At 45.4% G+C, this 21,546-nt stretch overlaps 1 protein-coding gene across 2 annotated transcripts in view; it reads right to left on the bottom strand.

The window, feature by feature from the left end:
* Nucleotides 1-6,818: 6,818 nt before the first annotated feature.
* Nucleotides 6,819-21,546, bottom strand: part of LOC138982995 (probable JmjC domain-containing histone demethylation protein 2C) — a 124,397-nt gene continuing 109,669 nt past the window's right edge. For both annotated transcript variants that reach the window (XM_070356383.1, XM_070356384.1), the window contains 10 exons: nt 21,168-21,323; nt 20,744-20,836; nt 17,131-17,252; nt 15,403-16,020; nt 14,872-15,043; nt 14,312-14,659; nt 13,311-13,450; nt 12,905-13,081; nt 10,541-10,675; nt 6,819-10,119 (listed from right to left, as the gene is read on the bottom strand). In XM_070356383.1, coding sequence (XP_070212484.1) covers nt 10,042-10,119; nt 10,541-10,675; nt 12,905-13,081; nt 13,311-13,450; nt 14,312-14,659; nt 14,872-15,043; nt 15,403-16,020; nt 17,131-17,252; nt 20,744-20,836; nt 21,168-21,323 — 2,039 coding nt within the window. In that variant the 3' untranslated portion in view covers nt 6,819-10,041. The remainder of the gene's footprint in view (nt 10,120-10,540; nt 10,676-12,904; nt 13,082-13,310; nt 13,451-14,311; nt 14,660-14,871; nt 15,044-15,402; nt 16,021-17,130; nt 17,253-20,743; nt 20,837-21,167; nt 21,324-21,546) is intronic.

Below are 21,546 nucleotides of genomic sequence, written 5' to 3'. Positions count from 1 at the left end.
CGCGCTACCGACTGAGCTACATCCCCGCCCGGCCACTGGGTTAACTGATAAGAGCTGGAACAAGGACAACCATCAATTGTGTCAAATAAAAAAATAAAAAAAATAAAAAAAGCACGGCGGATGTTCATCTAAAGCGAAGCGTTCTCATGGCAACACGGCGGCAGAGAATAATTCAGCTGACGTAAGCATCATTGCTTGCCGTCATGGTCGTTGCCCGAAGAGAATGGATTTGATTCCGTCTAAGAGACCGAGACACTCAGTAAGTAATGAGAAAAACGTTGCTGTTGTTGGTGTATCTATAGGCTCTCGCTGCATCGCCGACCGGCACGGCTGGCCTAGTGGTAAGGCGTCCGCCCCGTGATCGGGAGGTCGTGGGTTCGAACCCCGGCCGGGTCATACCTAAGACTTTAAAATTGGCAATCTAGTGGCTGCTCCGCCTGGCGTCTGGCATTATGGACTGGTTGGTCCGGTGTCAGAATAATGTGACTGGGTGAGACATGAAGCCTGTGCTGCGACTTCTGTCTTGTGTGTGGCGCACGTTATATGTCAAAGCAGCACCGCCCTGATATGGCCCTTCGTGGTCGGCTGGGCGTTAAGCAAACAAACAAACAAACAAACAAACAAATCGCTGCATCGTCCTTCGATCGCCACAACTACAGTCGAACCTGCCCTTCAGACCACCTGTCGTGGGAGACCACCCGACGTCTTTTCCAAAACAAACCCACTTCACATTACCCAGGGCAGAACATGAGGTCAAGTATGATCCATGACCTGATCTCATTGAGGCTTGACAGTCACCCACCCTCTTCCCCCAAATAAAACATCCCGGCCACACGTTAGCCCCCGGGCGTCTAGACCGCTAATTGCAATCGCTCGTATGTGACGAGTGCAAACCGGTTTTTAATCAGAACTTCATCAACACTTCATAATTGTGCATGTGCTTGTGATTTTAGAAGACTGAAAACGAACACTAAGTAAATTTGCCACATGAAAAAAGAGACGAGTTGGTGTGTGCGTGCATGTGTGTCCGTGCGTGTGTGTGTGTGTGCGTGTGTGTGTGTGTGTGCGTGTGTGTGTGTCTGTCTGTCTGTGTATGTGTGTGTATGTGTATGTATGTATGGCTGTGTGTGTGGCTGTGTGTGTGGCTGTATGAGTGGCCTTTAGTGGCTTTTAGTGAGTGACTTCCACACGTCACGTGAAAATATGTTTCTGTGCAGCGGGAGGTTTGCGTGTGTGTGTGTATGTGTGTGTGTGTGTGTGACGTGTGACACTACGTTCAAGTGTTTCTGGGAAGATGGGAGTTTGCCAAATGGCGAACCTGTCTAAAAATACCACCTGTCCAAAGAGACCCCTTTTTCTCAGTCCCTTGGGTGTTCTCTTCAGACTCGTTCGACTGTACAACACTAGCAAGCACTCGGCTGGTCGGCCGCGACGGTGTGCTTGTGTGATCGATTCTGTCTCCTATGCTATCTCTTTGGCACCGTTCCATTCCCCTTCGCTGATCATTCCCATTAAAATCACCCACCCCCAGTAATCTCCCTCCTTCCTCTTCCTGATCCGCAGTGTTGCGGCTTTCTCGGCACTTTTCTGTCAACCGGCGTCCATCACTTGCCGTTCAGCCTACCTCCATCCCCATCCTTCACCCCCCCCCCCCCACATCCCCCTCCTTCCCCTACATGTTTTCCTTCGGTCATCTACCCCTTTCCTGGCACTTATCAGTCCATCGTACATCAACATCCCCCGAAATCGGCGTATGCTGCCTGAACTTGATGGCGGGGTACTGAAAATCGGTCACAAACGTACAAATCGACTGGTGCAAAAACATGAGTGAACGTGGGAGTTTCAGCCAATGAACGAAGAAGAAGAAGAAGAAGTACATCAACATGCTCTTCTGAAACAAGTGTATAATTTAATAATTAATTACAAAACATGTTTAAACCAAAAATGCCCTTTTCCCTCCAGCCTCACCACCACCTCCTCCTACACCCCTCGCCCCTCGCCCCCCCCCCCCCCCCACCCTTCGTTGTTTGAACCAATACCGTAGAATATGCTGTTCTTCTTCCTCATGCCAACTTTCCGATCTTCTGTGACACAGATGCTGTCGTTTCGGATCGATGTCTCGATGTCTCAACCGCGTCGTCATCCTACCGTAAATAATCTATTTACCAATACCCGCCCCTCCTACCTCCGTTTCTTGCCCTACCCCGTCCGCTGTCCACAGAGTGGAAGATCTTTGGTCCAAGGCTTTGGTTCTATCTTCTAATTGCATGTGCAGTACTCTACAGCCCATTCAGAGCGTGTGAATCTTGCAAAACAGACCGTCCTTCTGAATTGGTCAGCGGCAGGGAGAGGAAGGCTCCAAATCTCTTCAACTCCACCCACCGAGATATTGAATATTCTATAGTCTCTGTGACTCCACCCCACCCCCACCCCCTTCCTTACACTCACATCATACCAGCAAAGATCTTCTACTGCTACGCTGGCAGTAGAACATCTTTGATACTAGGTCCTCAAAGTCTAATTCCTGTGCACCACCCCCTCTTTTTCTTTTTTTTCCCCTGTGCGTCCCCGATTCCCGCCTGATCTCGAGTAGGATTGAACCGGTTTTCGCCCACTCAAGTCGACCTATTCCGCTCGTGCTCGTGCTAATCGGCTTTTATTTTTATTTTTACAGAAAATGCGTGCGTGTGTGTGTGTGTGTGTGTCTGTGTGTGTGTGTAAATATGTGTGTGTGTGCGTGTGTGTGTGTTTGCGTCCGTGCGTACCTGTGTGCGTGCGAACGTGTGGTGTGTGTGTGTGTGTGTGTGTGTGTGCGTACGTGTGTGCGTGCGAGCGTGTGTGTGTGTGCATGCGTGCGTGCGTGCATGCATGCATGCGTGTGTATATCCCCGTTCCTGTTTTATAAACATCCGCTAAAATGAACCTCGTGCCACAACTAATAAGATCACCTCAGCAACAACCTCGATGCTTGCACACCAGATCTGACTGATCATATCCTGCGTCACTGCACAGGAAACGTACATCCTGTTCTACGAAGTTCTGGCACTTTTCTGGAAGTTCCCCCTCCCCCCTTCACCCCCCCCCCCCCCCCGTATAACCTTAACGATCATTGTGTCAGACCTGTTTACCCCCCCAAATGAAAATCAGGAATGCAGCTGGTACTTTTCCGTAATTTGAGGCATCTTTGAGTAATCTTTTTTATCAACATCGCGCGCTAAACAAGTACAACATTGATAACCATGTTTAACAGTATTGTACTACACACACAGAAGCTCGATGACACAAACACACACACAAACACACGACACCTGATATATAATATGCAAGTTAACTAAGACAAGTTTACTTTATCTGAAAAAAAACCCCACAGTATTCAGGGGCGGAGCAAGAGAGCTAGAGGGGGGGGGGGGGGGGGGGCTGAAGAATGTTAGCTATTTTATTAACAATTTGTAGCTTATCCTTGATTTTAAACATGATAAATTGGTGTCAGCAGCCACTCATTATTTCTTTTAAAGTTAGTATTAAATAATGGCAATTTATCTTCATTGATAACTGCTCCCGACAACAACAACAATTTCACAGACAGAAAATGTCTTTAGTTTTTTTTCCCACAGACTGAATTTTTGTTTATTTTCTTTGCTTTTTTGACAGCAAGGGGGGGGGGGGGGGTCCGGAACCCCTGTAACATCCCCCCACCCCCACCCCCTTGGACTATTTACAGTCACTTGAAGATGCATGTGAACAAAACCCCCTTACATTCTGTCACATCAGACATCCTGCATTAAAACCAGTCATAATAACTCTCTCCAGAAGCTACCTTTAATTTTAGAGGACCGATTCGTTTATTTCATTTAAACATTTTGTTGTAAGTTTTTCGATTCAAAGAACTGTGATCTTTGCTATATTGGAGAAATATTAATGGAGATCAGTTTTAGACTCAGAAAGACTTGAATTTCGGCAACTGATGAGCGCGACCATAGACCTACATCTATGTCTCTGGCGCGACTGACCGTAGTGAGAGATCGGTTCGCAGGTCTGAGAGATTCTGTGGAAGTAGAGACCTAGGTCAAATAAACTCGATGCAAAGCAGGCTCATGTTTTGCCAAACATAATTTCATGTTTTTGTCTGTTTATTTGTGTACTGCATTTTGTTAAAACTAATGCTGCGTCTAACCTCGGGACACGTGCCGCGACGTGACTCGTAACTTACTAGCTTTGTTGTTGCACTGATCTCAAGTTGATCACCAAAATGAATGTGGTTCGCTCTTCTTAAACTTCACCAGACATCGCCACTTGACTTAATAGTTTTGCCGATGTTTCTGTACAACTTTCGCTTTTTTGGTTGGCATTTCGTCCCCACAGAGATCGGCCCTATATTACCCTTCGAACCAATGAATGTCGATCTCAAATCCGCGGAATCCGACAAATACCTTGCTGTGCACATGCGCAGAAAAGGCTGTTTCGGTCAGCCTTGAAATCACAGTCCTGGTGACTACCACAATTTTGACTTCGTATTTTCACGCACGAAAAAGGTTCTCTCGACCGGAATTTCCGGAATTTTCGGTAGTATTCCGTAATACCGGAATTTAGACCCCAAATCCGTAATAATTCCGGACAATCCGGGAGGGTAAACAGGTCTGTTGTGTGCCACCCTCGTGTTCGATCAGGTTGACTTTGTTTGCTGCTGGTACACAGAGGGGACTGACACCGTGGCGACAGGAGAAGCTAAAATTAAAAAAAAAACTGCCTTTTTTCTGCCGTTGTTGAAAGGCGTCTGAACGTGACTTGGCTCCAGCGAATAGTCCATTCAGACGAGTTTGGCCATCTGATTCCTTGCCATCGCCCCCGTAAATTCGACGTACGCTTTTCTACCAGCGAGCGGTCGAAGAGTAGCTTTCTTCCACCTCCCCCTCCCTCCCCTAACCAACGATCCCTGCTCACGCTTCCACCTCCCCCCCCCCCCTCCCCTAACCAACGATCCCTGCTCACGCTTCCACCTCCCCCCCCTCCCCCTAACCAACGATCCCTGCTCACGCTTCCACCTCCCCCCCCCTCCCCTAACCAACGATCCCTGCTCACGCTTCCACCTCCCCCCCCTCCCCCTAACCAACGATCCCTGCTCACGCTTCCACCTCCCCCCCCTCCCCCTAACCAACGATCCCTGCTCACGCTTCCACCTCCCCCCCCTCCCCCTAACCAACGATCCCTGCTCACGCTTCCACCTCCCCCCCCTCCCCCTAACCAACGATCCCTGCTCACGCTTCCACCTCCCCCCCCTCCCCCTAACCAACGATCCCTGCTCACGCTTCCACCTCCCCCCCCCCCTCCCCCTAACCAACGATCCCTGCTCACGCTTCCACCTCCCCCCCCCCCTCCCCTAACCAACGATCCCTGCTCACGCTTCCACCTCCCCCCCCCCCTCCCCTCCCCAACGATCCCTGCTCACGCTTCCACCTCCCCCCCCCCTCCCCCTAACCAACGATCCCTGCTCACGCTTCCACCTCCCCCCCCCCTCCCCTAACCAACGATCCCTGCTCACGCTTCCACCTCCCCCCCCCCCTCCCCTAACCAACGATCCCTGCTCACGCTTCCACCTCCCCCCCCCCCTCCCCTAACCAACGATCCCTGCTCACGCTTTCACCTCCCCCCCCCTCCCCTAACCAACGATCCCTGCTCACGCTTCCACCTCCCCCCCCCCCTCCCCTCCCCAACGATCCCTGCTCACGCTTCCACCTCCCCCCCCCCCTCCCCTAACCAACGATCCCTGCTCACGCTTCTGCTGATTTTCCCCGTGAAAAAAAAAGGTTGGACTTTTGGTGCTATAACCATTTTACTGTTCTGCATTGCTTTGTTGTCTATGCTAATCAATATTCTAATGATTCAAGTCTTGATAATACTTTTTATAGTTTGTAGTGAATACTCGGCATACCCTGCAACACTTAACGTCATCTGAATGTGTGTGTGCGTGTGTGTGTTTATTTCGGTTGTTTTAAGTCAGCCGAATGTATACCCTTCTCTTCGGAATTGAAAAAGGAAGCGGGAATAGAAAGAGAGAGAAAACGTCTTGTATCATTGCAGTCCATTTAAACAATACAAAGCATTTAATTTTCTTCAGTGTGAATAGCATGACAACGCTGGAGATATTCATTATAATGAAAGATGATTTCTTTCCTATCTTTTATTCTCAATGTATGATACAAATGACAATTTCCATTTTTGATAAAAAATAAAAGGGTCGTTTATATGAAAGGGTGCAGACAAAACAGACTTCTTTCCTTTTCAATGCAAACAATATTTTCAGTAGAGGGGAACAAATGCTGTTTTTAGAAAAGCGTGCAGACAAATCAAATTAAGACTTCGCTGTTCTGTTCAGACTGTTCACGTTGTATGGTAATTGCTTGCCAGTGGGTAAAAGTGCGGCCGCGTTCAAAATCCAGTTACATGTCGTCCGTGTCAGCCCATTTCCCCTGCAATTTGCCTGCTAATGGCCGCCATTTGCGTCAATGCAAAATAAACACACAACTTTTACTTCTGACTCTGACCTTGACTGTGTTTTGTCTCTTTAAAACCGTCCTGCTGTTTGGATGCGTTTAGAGAGAGAGAGAGAGAGAGAGAGAGAGAGAGAGAGAGAGAGAGAGAGAGAGAGAGAGAGAGAGAGAGAGAGAGAGAGAGAGAGAGATGCACACACATACGTAGATTTACACACACACACTTACTCAGATTTCAACAACACAAAGGGGAAGAGTGCAGCACACTCATACACACAGTCACACTTGCAAGACGAACGGTCATTCATGGAACAACAACATCAAGATCCATTCAATTCAAATTTGTTTTTATTTTATGATTTTTTAGAATGATAATAGTACAATGCTAAAATTGCTCTAGCCATTGTAATGCGTACGCAGATTTCCTTCTCTCTTTTCATTTACTGTTTCCTGTTCTGTAGCAACAGAAGCTTTACAAGCCAAAGTTACTTAGGATTACAAAAATAGTTTGGAAAGCATATGTACACAGTTTGAATTCTGTGTCCAACAGTACAACACACACCATGACACACAGCCACATTTCCATTTAAAATTCAACAGAGGTTTTACTCAAGTTCTGTTGAATAAAATTGTGTATTCCTGACATCCTGTTAGGTTTCAAATGGATGCTAAACATTAGATAATTACCAAAGTACAGTTTAGTATCGCAACAGTTATTCGAGTCGCAACATTTGCTATAAGACTAAGCAAACAGGAAAAAAATTCTAACCTACAAAATTGAACACTTTTAAACACATATTTTGTGTCATATGGAAAAGTTATACCAGAGAAAGCTTTTTCCTTTTAACTGAACCGAGAGAAATTTTCAACAATAATGACAGAAAAACAATTGTCTGTGTCCTTGAAAAACGTAAACCAACTTCTTCAATAATAGCAAGGCTCAACACGAAGCAAGAAATTCCATAAAAAACTGGCGGCGACGACTGATAATTATGGCCCCTTCAACTTTGATAACAGTGGTGAATGAAAAACAAACAGAAAAAAACTTGAAGAGGGGAGGGGAAAGGGGGAGGGGAAGATGGGCGGAACAGAAAATGACCGAAGCAACAACCAAGTCCGCTGTGACAATGGTATCAGAGACACCACCACAGCCGTGTCTCTCTTCTTTGACCCGACTAAGTTCAGTAACACAGAAAAGTAGGTATTATCATTCATGGGCTTAACCCAAGTCCATCGAAGAAAGATAATGTCACGAATGATCCGTCAACAATAGATAATCTGTGTATCAAACAACAACAAACAAACAGTATTTATTCATTTTTGTACACTTACAAGATCACTTTTTTGGAGCACGAATAATTTATATCATGGCGAATACAAAGAAAGTAAAGAAACCAAACAAAGCATACAAAAAGAAAACAAAATGTAAACAAGCGTACAAAGTCCTTCAATAAAATCTATTCAATGTTTACAGACATATTGAAAGAAACTTGGTTTGACACTTACAACAGAATCCTGTTTCATCAATAGTACTTCTGTAATAATTACATCCCTGACCCACAAACATCACAAAGAAGTCGCCTCCTTCCTTTATAATGATGCCACTCTACTCTCACCTACGATCCAAACTACAGAGGAAAGGAGGTCGCATCCTAGTTTAGGATTTTAACTGTCATTTGTCTGCCCTGATGTCTAGAGCACGGCACCCAGCCACTCCACACATGCACGCACACTACCACTCTCCTCAAGTATACAATTCTCCAAGCTCAGGCAGTGAGATACTTCCAGTAAATTTCTTATCTACAAAATACACACTTGTGCAACCTGCAGCAACATGTAAACAATACAGTATCTACAAGATCAAGTACAACGAAACAGCTAGACACTGTACATGGTTACCACTCAAACAACTGCAAGCGCATTACATTTACAAGGACAGACAGTGCACAAAGAAATACAGTAAGTTTTCCTGAGGATTAGCACATAAATGTAACGCATATATCTCCATCTGGTTGGATGAGCTACAAGGTTCCTCACCAGCAGCGTGGGTATACTACATTATCAGACATTTACACAACCCAACACGCTGCAAACCAAGGAGGAGGAGAACAAGCCTGGACAAAATAACATCCTCTCAATTTCCCTTAAGCTCTGAACAAAGCACAAAAAGTCATGCACGTTGAAAGCATGACCCAAAAAAATAAAAAAAATATCCACAACGAGAAAGCTCCACCTAGACTACACTAGGCAATCCCTCTCGGTAACGTCTTACATGCCATCACCTTCTTTGTGCCAGGAGAACAGAGGCGAACAGAGGCAACCAACGCCTGGCATGCATGTCTTGCAATCAGGTCTCCACGGAGGTAGAGATCATCATCTTCACGCCACTCAACAGTTTGTCTGAGAGTGACTGAACTCATCTCATTCACACAAATGTACATGCAGGGCGAGACCAACATACCTGACTGGCCACAGTACCCTTGAAGTAGAGTTCATTATGAAAGGCAGGCTCTCTCGGCCACATACACTAAAATACTTCCACGCTAATTTACAGACATGTACAGTATCAGAATCAATGTACCTGTTCTCCACAGTCTATCACACTAGAGATCCATACAGCTTGCGTTATAGTCCTCTGTGTGTAGACTTTAGTCTTGTACTTTTCAAGCAATGTCTATGCTTGATTTAGCTCCACGTGACAGTGTCAGCTTTACTTACCGTACAGTAGATCCAGTACACACACACACACAGCATACCTCAGAGCAGCCTCGTTCTGTCTCTGACTCACCACTGCCTGTGGTGCACTAACCTAAACATCTTGCCAGCTCAAAATATTCACACGTGTGTGGTGCAACCAACATGGTTGGAGACGCCAAGCTTTGCTGCCTTGTGCCATTTTAGCCCATCTGACGGTATCCACATCCACCCAATGTGTCGGTCATTTGTAGCTAGTAGAGAGCACTTCCTAGGTTTCTTGTTTGTCAGTCAGTCCAACCACTTCACTTGCACACTCCTTTTATAGTTTTCACATTGAAGTTGAACAACAGGTAGTGTTCTATGTCATTTGTTTGTGTGTGTATGTCTTTTTTTTGGTCACAACAGCAGATGAAGTTCGTGAAGTATATTTGGTCTTTGCCATTTCTCCGAGGCGCAGCAGTTCTCACACAAAGTCTTCCAGAAAATGGTGGCTTCATTGTGTTGTTGGAGAAAGTGAAAGTAGCCTAGTACATCCACAATGTTGTTCTATGGTGGTGTGGATAGTCTCTGTCAGAAAAATGGTTTTTCCAGTCGTTTGTCCACCTACTTTAGACTTGGTCCATCACAGGACACCAACTTGCAACTCTCCCATGGGAATAAAGCCAGACTGGTTATCTTATAATCCTGTAGGGAGTTGAGCAATCCATGTGTCTGGCATTGTTTGTCAAGTGGACGGAAGATCCCAGCCAGCTATCCTGCTCATGACTAGTTGCTTCTTGGCAGAGAAACAACTTGAGGTAGCTGCTGACACCAGCTTAATGTAGAGATCCAGCAAGGACTGCTCTGTGCGGTCGCCTCACTCTTTGTCGTCTGGTTCCAATTCCCGCAGGACAGCGATGGAATCCTTCACTGCATGGTAGATGATGTTCTTCACCTGATGGGGGAACACACACAAACATCTGTTATTTCTCTGTAGATTCAATAAAATGTTTCAGATAAAATGATATGGTAAGGTATTTGGTATTATCACCATTTACTCAAAGAGTTAGATATGCACACATTACATTTCAGAACTAGAAACAAACTTTACACAGAACCAACTGAGAAACTGCAAATAAATACAGCAGAGTGATTAAGAAACAACAAAATTACAAAGTGTAGACTATCATGTAAATCACCACAGATCTAACCTGGCTTTTTAGGTGGGACAAGAATATTGTTTTGTTCATACAATCTCTTAACCATTTTTGTGGACTGTGCTTTGTATTAAAATTGATAACAGAAACTGGTACAATATGCTATTAGACTGCATGTGTGCAATTAAAATCTGTTAAAATGTTCTATGAGTGGCTTACCTGCAGCTTGTCCTCGTGGTTGGAGTGTGTGTCCGAGAGCTGGCGGAACTCCTGGGTGAGACGGAAACAGTGGTTGAGGTGCTCCGGAGACACAAAGTCCTCCGCCACCTTGACGCAACTGTGCAAGTTACGCACCTGAAACACAGCAAACGTATGCCACTGTTAGTGGTAGATCACATCACCAAATAAGTCGTCGGAATGCGGCCTACTAACGTCACATGTGAAGGAAACTTTTCAATCGCATGTGAAGGAAACTTTTCAGCACAAGTGCATACCACATAAAAGTGTTTGTATGAGGAAAGAGAAACAAGTGCACAGCGCAATGCTACATGAAAGGGGGCTTTGTGAGCCTGAGTCATCCTGGTGCCATTTCCTACTGCTAAGAGCAAGCCACTTTCGCTGACCTAGTTTCTCCAGAACACCACAGCAGCAGCAGGAAGAAAACAGGAGGCGGCGGGAAAGTGAGGACTGATGATGTCATGCACACTTCATCTTCCTGGCCAGGCTATGGCTTTGTGTTGCAAGTGATACCACTACACCATCTGGCCTGCTTCACTTCCTTTCTTCTTGACCTCGCTTGCACTTAATTAGGACACTTCAAACTCTGTGCACAGCTGCAATTGGTGCACGAGTTAACTCATGTGTCATGTGAAAATAAAATAGCTACTTGTATTGAGCTGACAACTGGCTGAACAGAGAGGAATGCAAATGATCATCACAGACAAAGAACAGGCTTGTGCTGCTGTGAATGGCAAAAGCTCTCAGGGGAAAATCCTGAAACAAATCTTTTGTGTTGCATAATGGATCAGACCCAAGGGGGAAACCAGTCAGATGGGAGAGACAGAATGGGAGCTGTCTCACCACAAAAGGAAGACCCAGTATTGATCAATGCAGCTGTGCTGTTTGAAGCTGGTCTAATTATTCAAACATGCATGCCAAGCCTGCCTGGCTCCAAATCGATTGCGTCTCTAAAAAGCTATTTAATTTCACAAGACAGGGAGACAAAGACCTGGTTGCCAAGAGCAGTGTGTGTGTCTTTGTCTCTGTGCCAGATTCCACATCCACCATTCCCAGCCACATGTTTGTCATTCCTGTCTCTGGCCATGTCACAGCCACTTAGCACTCACTGCTTTCAGGCACACAAAAATGCATTACACTGGATTGGGGGGAAGGGGGGAGGAATCCAAGGTCACAAGCAGAAACAACATCACAAGACGGTTCTTCCATCATGTGTGACAATCAACTTTCAACATCAAACGGCATCTCACCCCTTCACTGTAAACAATAATCTGCGAACGACAATTTTCTCTGAGCTGCTGCCCACAAGAAAATGTTGTTCAGGACATGGCTCATCAATACAAGCTGATACAAATAGAACCCTTTTTCCTGACTATCAGTGTAAATCGATTTCTGCTCTTAGTCTTGTGATGTCATTTACTATCCACATAAACCTTTGCATCAACTAGACTGAAGTGCACACAGGGACAAGGGGGAGGGAGTGGATTATTTGTGCAATGGGGTTGCACAATTGGTGGCACTTTATTTTGCAGAATGTAAACTAGGTCGCTGTATTAATGAAGCCCAACCTCTCAGCCCTGGCGCACAGCAAATAGCCTGGAGAGTGCATGTGTATGCAATGCACACACAGATAACTGTGATAAACTGGGGCTAGATCAATGATTGCGCTATTCCCACTCAAAACTCTGAAAGACCCGAGACCTCCAATTTCAATCATGTAAAGAGAAGGTGTCAATAGTCATCAAGTATTGTCAACACTGGCAGTGCTGAGAATAACCATGTCTCTCTCGCAAGGAGTGCAAAGCAAGGAATATTGATCTTCACTCTGGGAGAAAAAACCCCACTGCTTTTGTATCATTTCTACACCAACTAGCTTTCACTGCATTACTACAGGCTGTGCTCACAGCTGAGGGCTCCACTATTTCTATGTCTAGTGGTGCCGCAAGGTTGACAAAAGACAGACTGGTATACATGCATGTCATCCTGCTTGACAGCTTGTGTAGCCATCAATCATAACTGAAGAATGGATGAAGAGTAACACACACAAAGCCTGCTTCATGCTGTTTTAGTTCCCCTCCTCTCCAGAAGACAGCTACTCATCAATCAATGTGACAGGTACATATCGGTGAACTACCCTCGTCTACAGATCCATCGTGCACTCGACTCATGTTGGAATAAAGAGCAAGAATGTTTCATTCACAGAATAAGTATGATTCTGTCACAATTTACCGGGAAACGATTAAAATAAAATAGGTTTGGACATGGGCCCCAGTCACAGTGAAGAACCCACACTGGCTTTTTGTGTGAAATCCCCGTCCCTGTTAAAGGAGCATGCATGAGACTGACCTGATGCGGGGCACCAGCAGGGATGAAGATGGCATCCCCCAGACACTGCACAATGGTGTAGCCATGCACTCCATATTCCTTCAGCAGGCGGTCCCGCAGCTCTTCGTCCAGGTACCAGCTCTGGTCATGGATCGAGTCGTGGTCCGCCTCAATCTTCTCCCCACGCTCTTTGGCCACCTGCATGAGTCAAAAGGAGATAATGTACTGGCAGGCTAACATAGTGACAAGAAAATTCAGCATTTCAGAAAGTATTAGGCAACTGGATATTTATTATAAGACACTATCTAAACTCAACATTTGATGAACGTGATAGAAAACATGAGGCAGAAGACTGCGGCGAAATCAGCACAGACCTTGGACTGAAATGACGACTATTTGCTGCTATAAGAACTTGGTGACGACGTACCTTGTTGAGAAAGTCTCTGATCTTGTCGGCATCATGGGCGTCATAGATCTGCCAAAGGGCGCCAGGCACCTCATGGACCTCACGCACACGTCGCTTGGTGATACTGTCACACCCAGCCGCATCAATCGCCTTCAAGGCAGCTGTTGACACACAAAAAGAAAACCATGCAATCAATAACAGCACAGTGCTCATCCTAGGTATTTTCTATACTTTTGGACATTACAAATCCTGTGATGCTTATCCTTCAAATTAATTAAAAAGGTTGCATCTCGGGGTCCCCATGTATTACTTCTTCTTCTTTTCGATCGCCGATCACACTAGGAGTCCAGATCTTGAGATATAATTAGTGGTCCTCTGCAGCGCAGCCACTGGCCCGTACAGCTTGTTGTGCCCCTGGCTCCACAAGACGAGATGAAGGGACCTCCAGTAGCTGAGGGTAGACTCCTTTGAGGTGCGGAGCCCGGCGCTGCACCTGCCTGGTGGATCCTCACAGGGCGAGCACCATTACTGTCAATTCTGTCTCCAAGTGTCATAATGGCAGTTGATGCGTAGTGTTGTGGTTTGTTGGAGTGCGCCGTGCGGCCCAACACATACGTCTTCAGCACTCGAGGTTTCTGTCAGGGTTACCTCACCCTTAGCTCACGGCCCAAGGACCTGCCCTGTGAGCACAAGGTTGGTCCATATTAGTCTGGCCTCTACCTTTCGACCTGTCCAGCTTGGGAAGCCCTTCCAGGAGTTTACGCTCCCGCTGGCATAGCTCTTAGGGTCACCAAGACACGCAAACCACCACACCACGTTAAGGAATGGACCATGTGGTGGCCCATGTATTACTCACTTTGGCTACATATACGACCACAACAAGGTTTTCAAGATCAAAAGAATACAAGTATAGTTTTGTGTGTATGACGAAGATGAAGGACAGCGTTGTAAAACCGGTTAAACGCTTTCATTCGGGAGGCACCAGCATCATCACTAGATGACTTCACATACATAACCCTCACCTTCTTCATGCTCCTTGGATCCATTTGGCCCATCACTGGGCACGCCAACGTACACCAAAACATTGACAGCGTCAGAAATATCCAGGTGAAGGTTGGTGGTGCCCTCTTTGGGGAACTTGGCAGAGCCGTAAGCGTTGTACATCTTGGGCCCCAGGTCGGGGCGCACCAAGAAGTCGGGGAGGCGAGACGCCAGGTTCAGTTTGCCGTTGCGTCGTGTGTACTCTGGGAGAGGCAGGGCCTGCATCAGGTCGTTGAAGCGTGACGGCATCAACTCAGAGAAGTCGTCACCTGGCGGCCAGTCCTTCAACTTGAGCAGCATGGGATCGTCATCCTCATCAAGCAGACGATCTGCAACAGGCAAAAATCACCAACTATAGTAATACAACTTATTACTTTGATCCAATCATACATTGTGCTAATAAAGATCCCATCTTAAACCCGTGTTTCAATTTCATAAGAACAAATTTACTTCCTGAAAACTGCTTGCAATAACGAGTATACAGAAATGAAAAAGCAGGCTGTCTTGAGTAAAGATGTGGGGAATTAGAAGCCCGACTTACTGTCAATGGACTCGAAGCCCTGCCAGAAGTCGCTCATGGGGTTGCCCATGATGACATTGCCGTTCCGACAGTTGACCAGGTCATTCTCCTGCTGACCGAACTCCTTCTTGAACGTCTCTGGGTTCCACAGCTCCCTGGTGGTCAGCTTGTTGATACAGGACACCAGCGCCGGCTGTTGACACAAACACAACATTAGTTTTCATGTGTGCAAATGTATGCATAACAAACATATTGTTACCAAAATAGTGGTTACAGCATCTCACATTATCAGGCTTGTCAGTAACTATTGAAGTTAATGTAAGATTGTCCCTACAGTGAACCTTACCCCTGACTTTGAACAGCTTATCCTGCACTTATTGATATGCAACAACATGGGTGTACTTAATTACCCATGACAACTACATCTTCCTCCATGCATTAGTTTCTTCCCTTTGAGCAACAGTGCCAGGTGAAGAAAAACACCTCTTCTTTCCAGTGAAGGTACATCAAACAAGCAAACGAATCTATCTTTCCCACAGTGAAAGTACTGACCTGTCCTCGCTTCCACTGCTCCTGGAAGATTTTCAGGTTGCCCTTGTGGCGGGGGTCGTGCAGTCGCAGCAGACGTCCGTCACACAGCCAGGAGTGGGGTACGTCCGGGTAGAGCACCGAGGTCTCCGTCAGGTTGTGTGCGATGATGGGCAGCTCCCGGTTCCACTGGCCCAGGCGCGGGATGTAGTGGAGGAACTTGAAGGTCTGGTTGGGCTGGTCCATATCCCGGCAGCTCTTCTCCACCACGGACTGGATGATGTCGTCCAGGGTGTTGCCGGACGTCTTGGGCTTGGACTTCTTCTCGTTGGGAACCTTCCCCTTCCCCGCGGTCTTGGTGAGGAGTTCTCTGAGCGTGGAGCAGCTGGACTTCTTGTCGCCGTCTTCCCCAACCTCCTCCTCGGCGGCTGCCAGCTTTTCCAACTTGGAGCGCTTGCTGGGCTTGTCCCCGCCCCCCAGGGCCACGTTGGCTAGCAGGGCCAGTTTGTCCTGGTTGAACTCCTCCCCCTCTGCCTTCTCTTCCTCAGCCTGTTGGGCTGCCGCTGCTGCTGCTGCTGCTTTCTTAGACTTCTTGTTGCTCCCTTCCTCTCCCACGCCGTTCACCATCTTCTTCACCAGTTGCTAAAAAACACACGGAAGGATGAAAGAAATAGGCTTTAAATAAGGAAGAACTGAGAAAGAAATGAACCTGAATATTGTGTTTAAGGTATTTATATTCTTTTCATCCAGTAGCACCTCCTCTATGAGGGAAATGAACAAGGTTTGCAGCACCAACCATTCATTTCATTGGAAGCTTTCTGTCTTTTTCATGTAAACTAAATGAATATGCAAAATGTACTGTTATATATTGATGTTATGGAAGGCTTCTTGTAAACAAATTTTTAAAGAAGTCAGTGAACTTGCCCCATTATGTGCCTAACCCAACAATGTAATTTTCAGTTAACCAGCATGTTTTGCAGAAAGCAGGAACACCTGTTCTGGGAAAAGCTAGCTGAATGAGGAACCCTGCCATCATTTTTTTCTCTGACAAACAACCCAGGCAGCAACAGAACTCTACATTCCCAGGGCAAAGTGCCAAAAGCCATCAGGCTCGTGTTTTGTGTTCTACACCTGAAGCAGCCTCTCCTCAACCCCCCCCCCCCCCCCCCAATCCGCTTCCATGGGAACTTCCACAATCTTGCTCACGCCACAAGTCGTTTACTTGATCTGTCTAGGAATGCAGTGTACACATAAAGAGAACCTCACTTGCTGTATGGCTGCACAATAACACTTAAAAAAACCCGCTGCACTGAGAAGAGATGGTAGATGCCATCTCTACCATCAACACTGCACACTTCAAATGCAACCAATGCCCCACTTGGACCTGTGCCATCACTATTTTTTCTTGATTGTGAAGAAAACGGCAGCACTAGAAAGCCATTTTTCAAAATCGCACAAACACTCAACACTCCCCCTTGCGTTACTGGCGTCTTCCATGAAATTGCTTTGGCAGCCAGGAGCATCCTAGCGATACCTACCCCCACTGAAGCAAAATTATATCAATTTTTTTAGTGCTTTTGAAAACTGTCAGATCTTAGGACAATATGCACTTGAGAAACATTCCGACAACTAAATGATGGTTTCTTTCATGTTTGTGTCCGACATCAAGCAAAAAGAGCCATGTTAAAACACAATTACACGCAGACCCCATTACCAGAAGACGCTGGATGTGTACGAGGAACCTCCACCTACCTGGTTCATGCCATTCTTGCCGGCTGGCTTTGACTCCACACTGTTCTGACCACAGGGACACTTGGCAGGGATGGACCATTTGCGACGAATATCGTGGATCAGACGACCAAGCTCCCACAGAGCTGCACACAACAACAAACACATTCATCATTCACTGAGGAGAGAATGCACAAAATCAAAAACCTCTATACTTGAAGATGTTTGGTTGTATCACTCTTGCTAGGAGGTCTACAAAAACAAGTGGTAAACACATTTCAAGAAGGGCTTTTAGAAGCTCCTATAAGCTTAAACAAAATCTTAAAATTGGAGATGCACTAAAGTAAAAAATCTTGTAAACTTGAAGGTTTTTGTAACTAACCAGCTGAAAGTGAATTTTTAGCAATTCAAGAGTTGCTATTTAAGCCTCTCCTGGCTTTAAAACTGTTAACAGTACACACTTTTTGTGTGTGTGTGTGTGTGTGTGGGGGGGGGGGGGGGGGGGGGGGTGGTGAATAAAATCAAAAACCTCTAGACTTGAAGGTGTTTGGTTGCATCACTCTTGCTAGGGGGTCTACACAAACAAGTGGTAAACAAATTTCAAGAAGGGCTTTAGAAGCGGCTTAAACAAAAACTTAAAATTGGAGATGCACATAATTAAAAAATCTTGTAAACTTGAAGGTATTTGATTTCATCACCTACTTTTGTCTTTGTTTAAAACAAATGTTTACTGCATACAGAAAATAACAGTCACCTCCCTTGTACTACACATCTTTACTTTTTCGTAGCTTTTGATTATATCATTGCAGGTGGTATATTCTCAAATAATTGTTGAACCATAGCTTGAACCAAATGAGAAACTAGTTTCAAGTCAGTTTGTTTCAATTCAACACCTTCAAAAGGGATAACTGCTTAGGTTATAAAAGAAGAAGGTTTAGACAAAAACAGAAACCACCAGTTATATCCCTTGCTAATGCTATACACAGTCTTCTGACGCTGCTTTTCAATTCATCATTTCAGGAGTTATATTCTTCTTCTTCTTCTTCTGCGTTCGATGTTAAAGGAGTTATATTCTAAAATTATTGTTGAATCATAGCTTGAATTAAAAGAGAAATGTTTAAATTAAGCGTGTTTCACTTGCAAACTTTCTAAAGGACTCAATGTATCAGAATGTAAATACCACTAGTTCACAGATTAGGAATACCATTTTTTTCCTACCACACCACTTAAGGTCTCTGAATCCCTGCAAGTGGGGTATATAAAGTTGTGGGTGAGCAGAACACCCCCCGGACAAACACTCAAGTCCTTAATGGCTTAAAACCGTAGGACTTTTAATATTAATTTTAAGTTAAGAACACCCCCCGGGGGCCTGGGTAGTTCAGGTGGTAGAGCACTGGACTTGTGATCGAAAGGTCGCTGGTTCGAATCCGGGCCGGGACGGACACAGGTCAACCTTACGTGCAGACCCAGAGACGGTATCCATCTCCCTCCCCCGTGTCACCACAATGGCACGTGCAGTTGGCCGATACCACCTAAACACGCATACACTTGTGTATCTCATCTAAAGTCGGGTTAAAACCCGGGAACATGCCCCTAATGGCTTTGCCGTGAGGGCGTAAAACTTGAATTTCATGCGCACGATAAAGATCCCAGGGTCACGGCAAAAGCCTCAGGCCTTGGAAACACGAATACATGCATGCAAAAATATGAAGCCCGGGTGTCCGTTCGGCCAACAGCCAATAAAGTAACCATTTCAGCATTGACCCAAGACAGCCCAACCCGGGTTTTCCCGTGTAACATGCCCCTAATGGCTTTGCCGTGAGGGCGTAAAACTTGATGCCACATTCTATGACGGGTTACTAGTGCCAAAACCTAGGGTTAACAGTGTCGTGGAGGGTCACATATTTGTTTCCACTACCACACTCATAAATTTGCTTTGTAGTGTATTAGTGAAGGACAATCGACCCGAAAATGTTCGAACCGAGAGAGGAAAAATGGCGGCCGGCCGGACATGTGCTAAAGGTCCGACCACTAGCAGACGGATCTCTTCGGTCGAGACTCACACTTTCACAAATATCTTTCGATAGAATTCGTTATTCAACAAGTTCAGGCATGGGAATTAAAAATTGACTAGGGGGGTCCGGGGGCATGCCCCCCCGGAAATTTTTTTTATCCAAAGAACCCAGATGGTGCAATCTGGTGTCATCTGAGCTCCAAGTTTGCCATTAAATTCTGTTTTTAGAATCAGAGTTTTTAGTACAAAAATGTACCAATTTTTGCTTTTTTGAAGAAAAAAAAAATATACATGTATTATTATATGGTTTAAATTTGTAAAAAAATTGATCTGTTCAGACAAACAGGAAAATGTAACTTGTAACACAATCTGTGCAATCTGGTTTACTTTCAAACATAAAAGTTCAATAACTGAGGCGGGCGGTAGCAGTGCGTGAACAAAGTACGGAAAGTTTTCGCGGACTTTTGCGCAAAGGCCAAAGTAACCGGTGCTTTTTTTGTGTGCCTCCCCCCTTTATTTTTTCGGCGGACACTTTTGCATTTTCGGCGGAACAAAAAAAAAATTCGGCGGAAATCCGCCATTCGGCGGACAATTCCCATGCCTGAAGTTGTCGGACAGACAGTTGTATGTCACGGTTATCTGCACATGCGCTCAGCTCTCATTGTTAATTTGCATCGGATTAAAGAACTATGAACCAGAAAAGTTTCGAATCGAAGGATGTTTCGTTTTGGTCGGCGTAACAGTCGCGCATGCGCATTGAGCCCCCACAGTCACGAGGCACATGAAAATGAGTAATTAATGCGTGAAAATGACTAATTAGTTTTGGCACAAGTAAGCCGTCAGGAAGCGAGCCAAAACTAAAAATTAGACATTAACACTTGAAAATTAGTTATTAACATGTGAAAATGAGTAATTAACATGTGAAAATTAGTAATTTTCACGTCATAATTGTAATTTTCTTGTGAAATTAGTAACTTTCACTTTCTTTATTTGGTGTTTAACGTCGTTTTCAAACACGAAGGTTATATCGCGACGGGGTAACTTTCACTGGTTAATTACTAATTTTTAGTTTTGGCGCTAGTAAGCCCTCATAACATTTGCCATGATGACATGACATAGCTGCTCCCTACATGTCACTCAATTTGGTCAATTTGGTAATGGTGAAAGGTAGTTGACCTTCTGTACACAGAACGGAGTGTAAACAACAGCTGCCAGGGATTAACAAAAAAAAAGGTAAAAAGAGAAATTAAAGTTTTACGCCCTCACGGCAAAGCCATTAGGGGCATGTTCCCGGGTTTTAACCTGACTTTAGATGAGATACACAGGTGTATGCGTATTTAGGTGTTATCAGTCATCTGCACTTATGGCAGAATGACCGAGGTCTTATTCGTGCCACTGTGGTGACACGGGGGAGGGAGATGGATACCGTCTCTGGGTCTGCACATAAGGTTGACCTGTGTCCATCCCGGCCCGGATTCGAACCAGCGACCTTTCGATCACAAGTCCAGTGCTCTACCACCTGAGCTACCCGTGCCCCTCTAAGGTAAAAATTTTTTTAAAAAATTCTTCCTGGGACGGAAATCTGTCAGGGACGGAAGAAATCCCACCCCTGGAAAGACTTACCATCACTGGGAATAATCTGGGTCAGCATGAGTTTCCTGGCATCGTGAGCCTGGCGGTTGGAGCTGCATGTCAACCACTTGCAGTCATCTTCATCTGAAACGAAAAATACACAATAGTATTGAATACCATGGTTCAACCAGAAATGCACACTTGACATACAGAAGAAACATATCTCATTACATTCAATAACCTTATTCGACAATGCCCTCCTGAACATTAGGTAGAACAGTATTTCACCATTCTCTTCCAACTGATTTTAATTTACATACATGTATATAACATTCTCAAAAAGCTCATCTCTCATGGGGCCTGGGGGAAGGGAATTGATCACGGAGGATTCAGCTTCAGACTCAGAATGCGTGTTCCTTTACCTACTCTCTCTCACTATAGAAAAGCAGCACACCCTCAGTGTCACTTTACTCACCATCTCCATCAGAGGCCTTAATCTTGGCCTTGTAACAGTCGAGACAGACGACAAAGCCACACTTGTGACACACCCAGTGCATGTTGAACAGCGTGGTGTCGCACACGTCACACATCTCCCGCACCCCCGTCACTGCTCGCTTCCAGGCAATGGGCGCTGAAAACATACACAAAGGGCTGTCATTTGCCTGCTTTGGCTCAAACACAGACAACTGTGTTAATGCAATAATGACAATAACTCAGAAAAAAGTGTGCATGCATTTCAAATAACAGGTGAGCCAGAAAGCTAGTTAAAACAAAATAAGAGTTCTCACTGAAAAAAACAGATGTTTTTGCACAGCGGCTGTAATTACGCATATTGAAGACTACCATTCATCAAA

This window comes from Littorina saxatilis, linkage group LG12, assembly GCF_037325665.1.
Source record: "Littorina saxatilis isolate snail1 linkage group LG12, US_GU_Lsax_2.0, whole genome shotgun sequence".
NCBI classification, from domain to species: domain Eukaryota; kingdom Metazoa; phylum Mollusca; class Gastropoda; order Littorinimorpha; family Littorinidae; genus Littorina; species Littorina saxatilis.
This window is presented reverse-complemented; position numbering and strand designations above follow the sequence as displayed.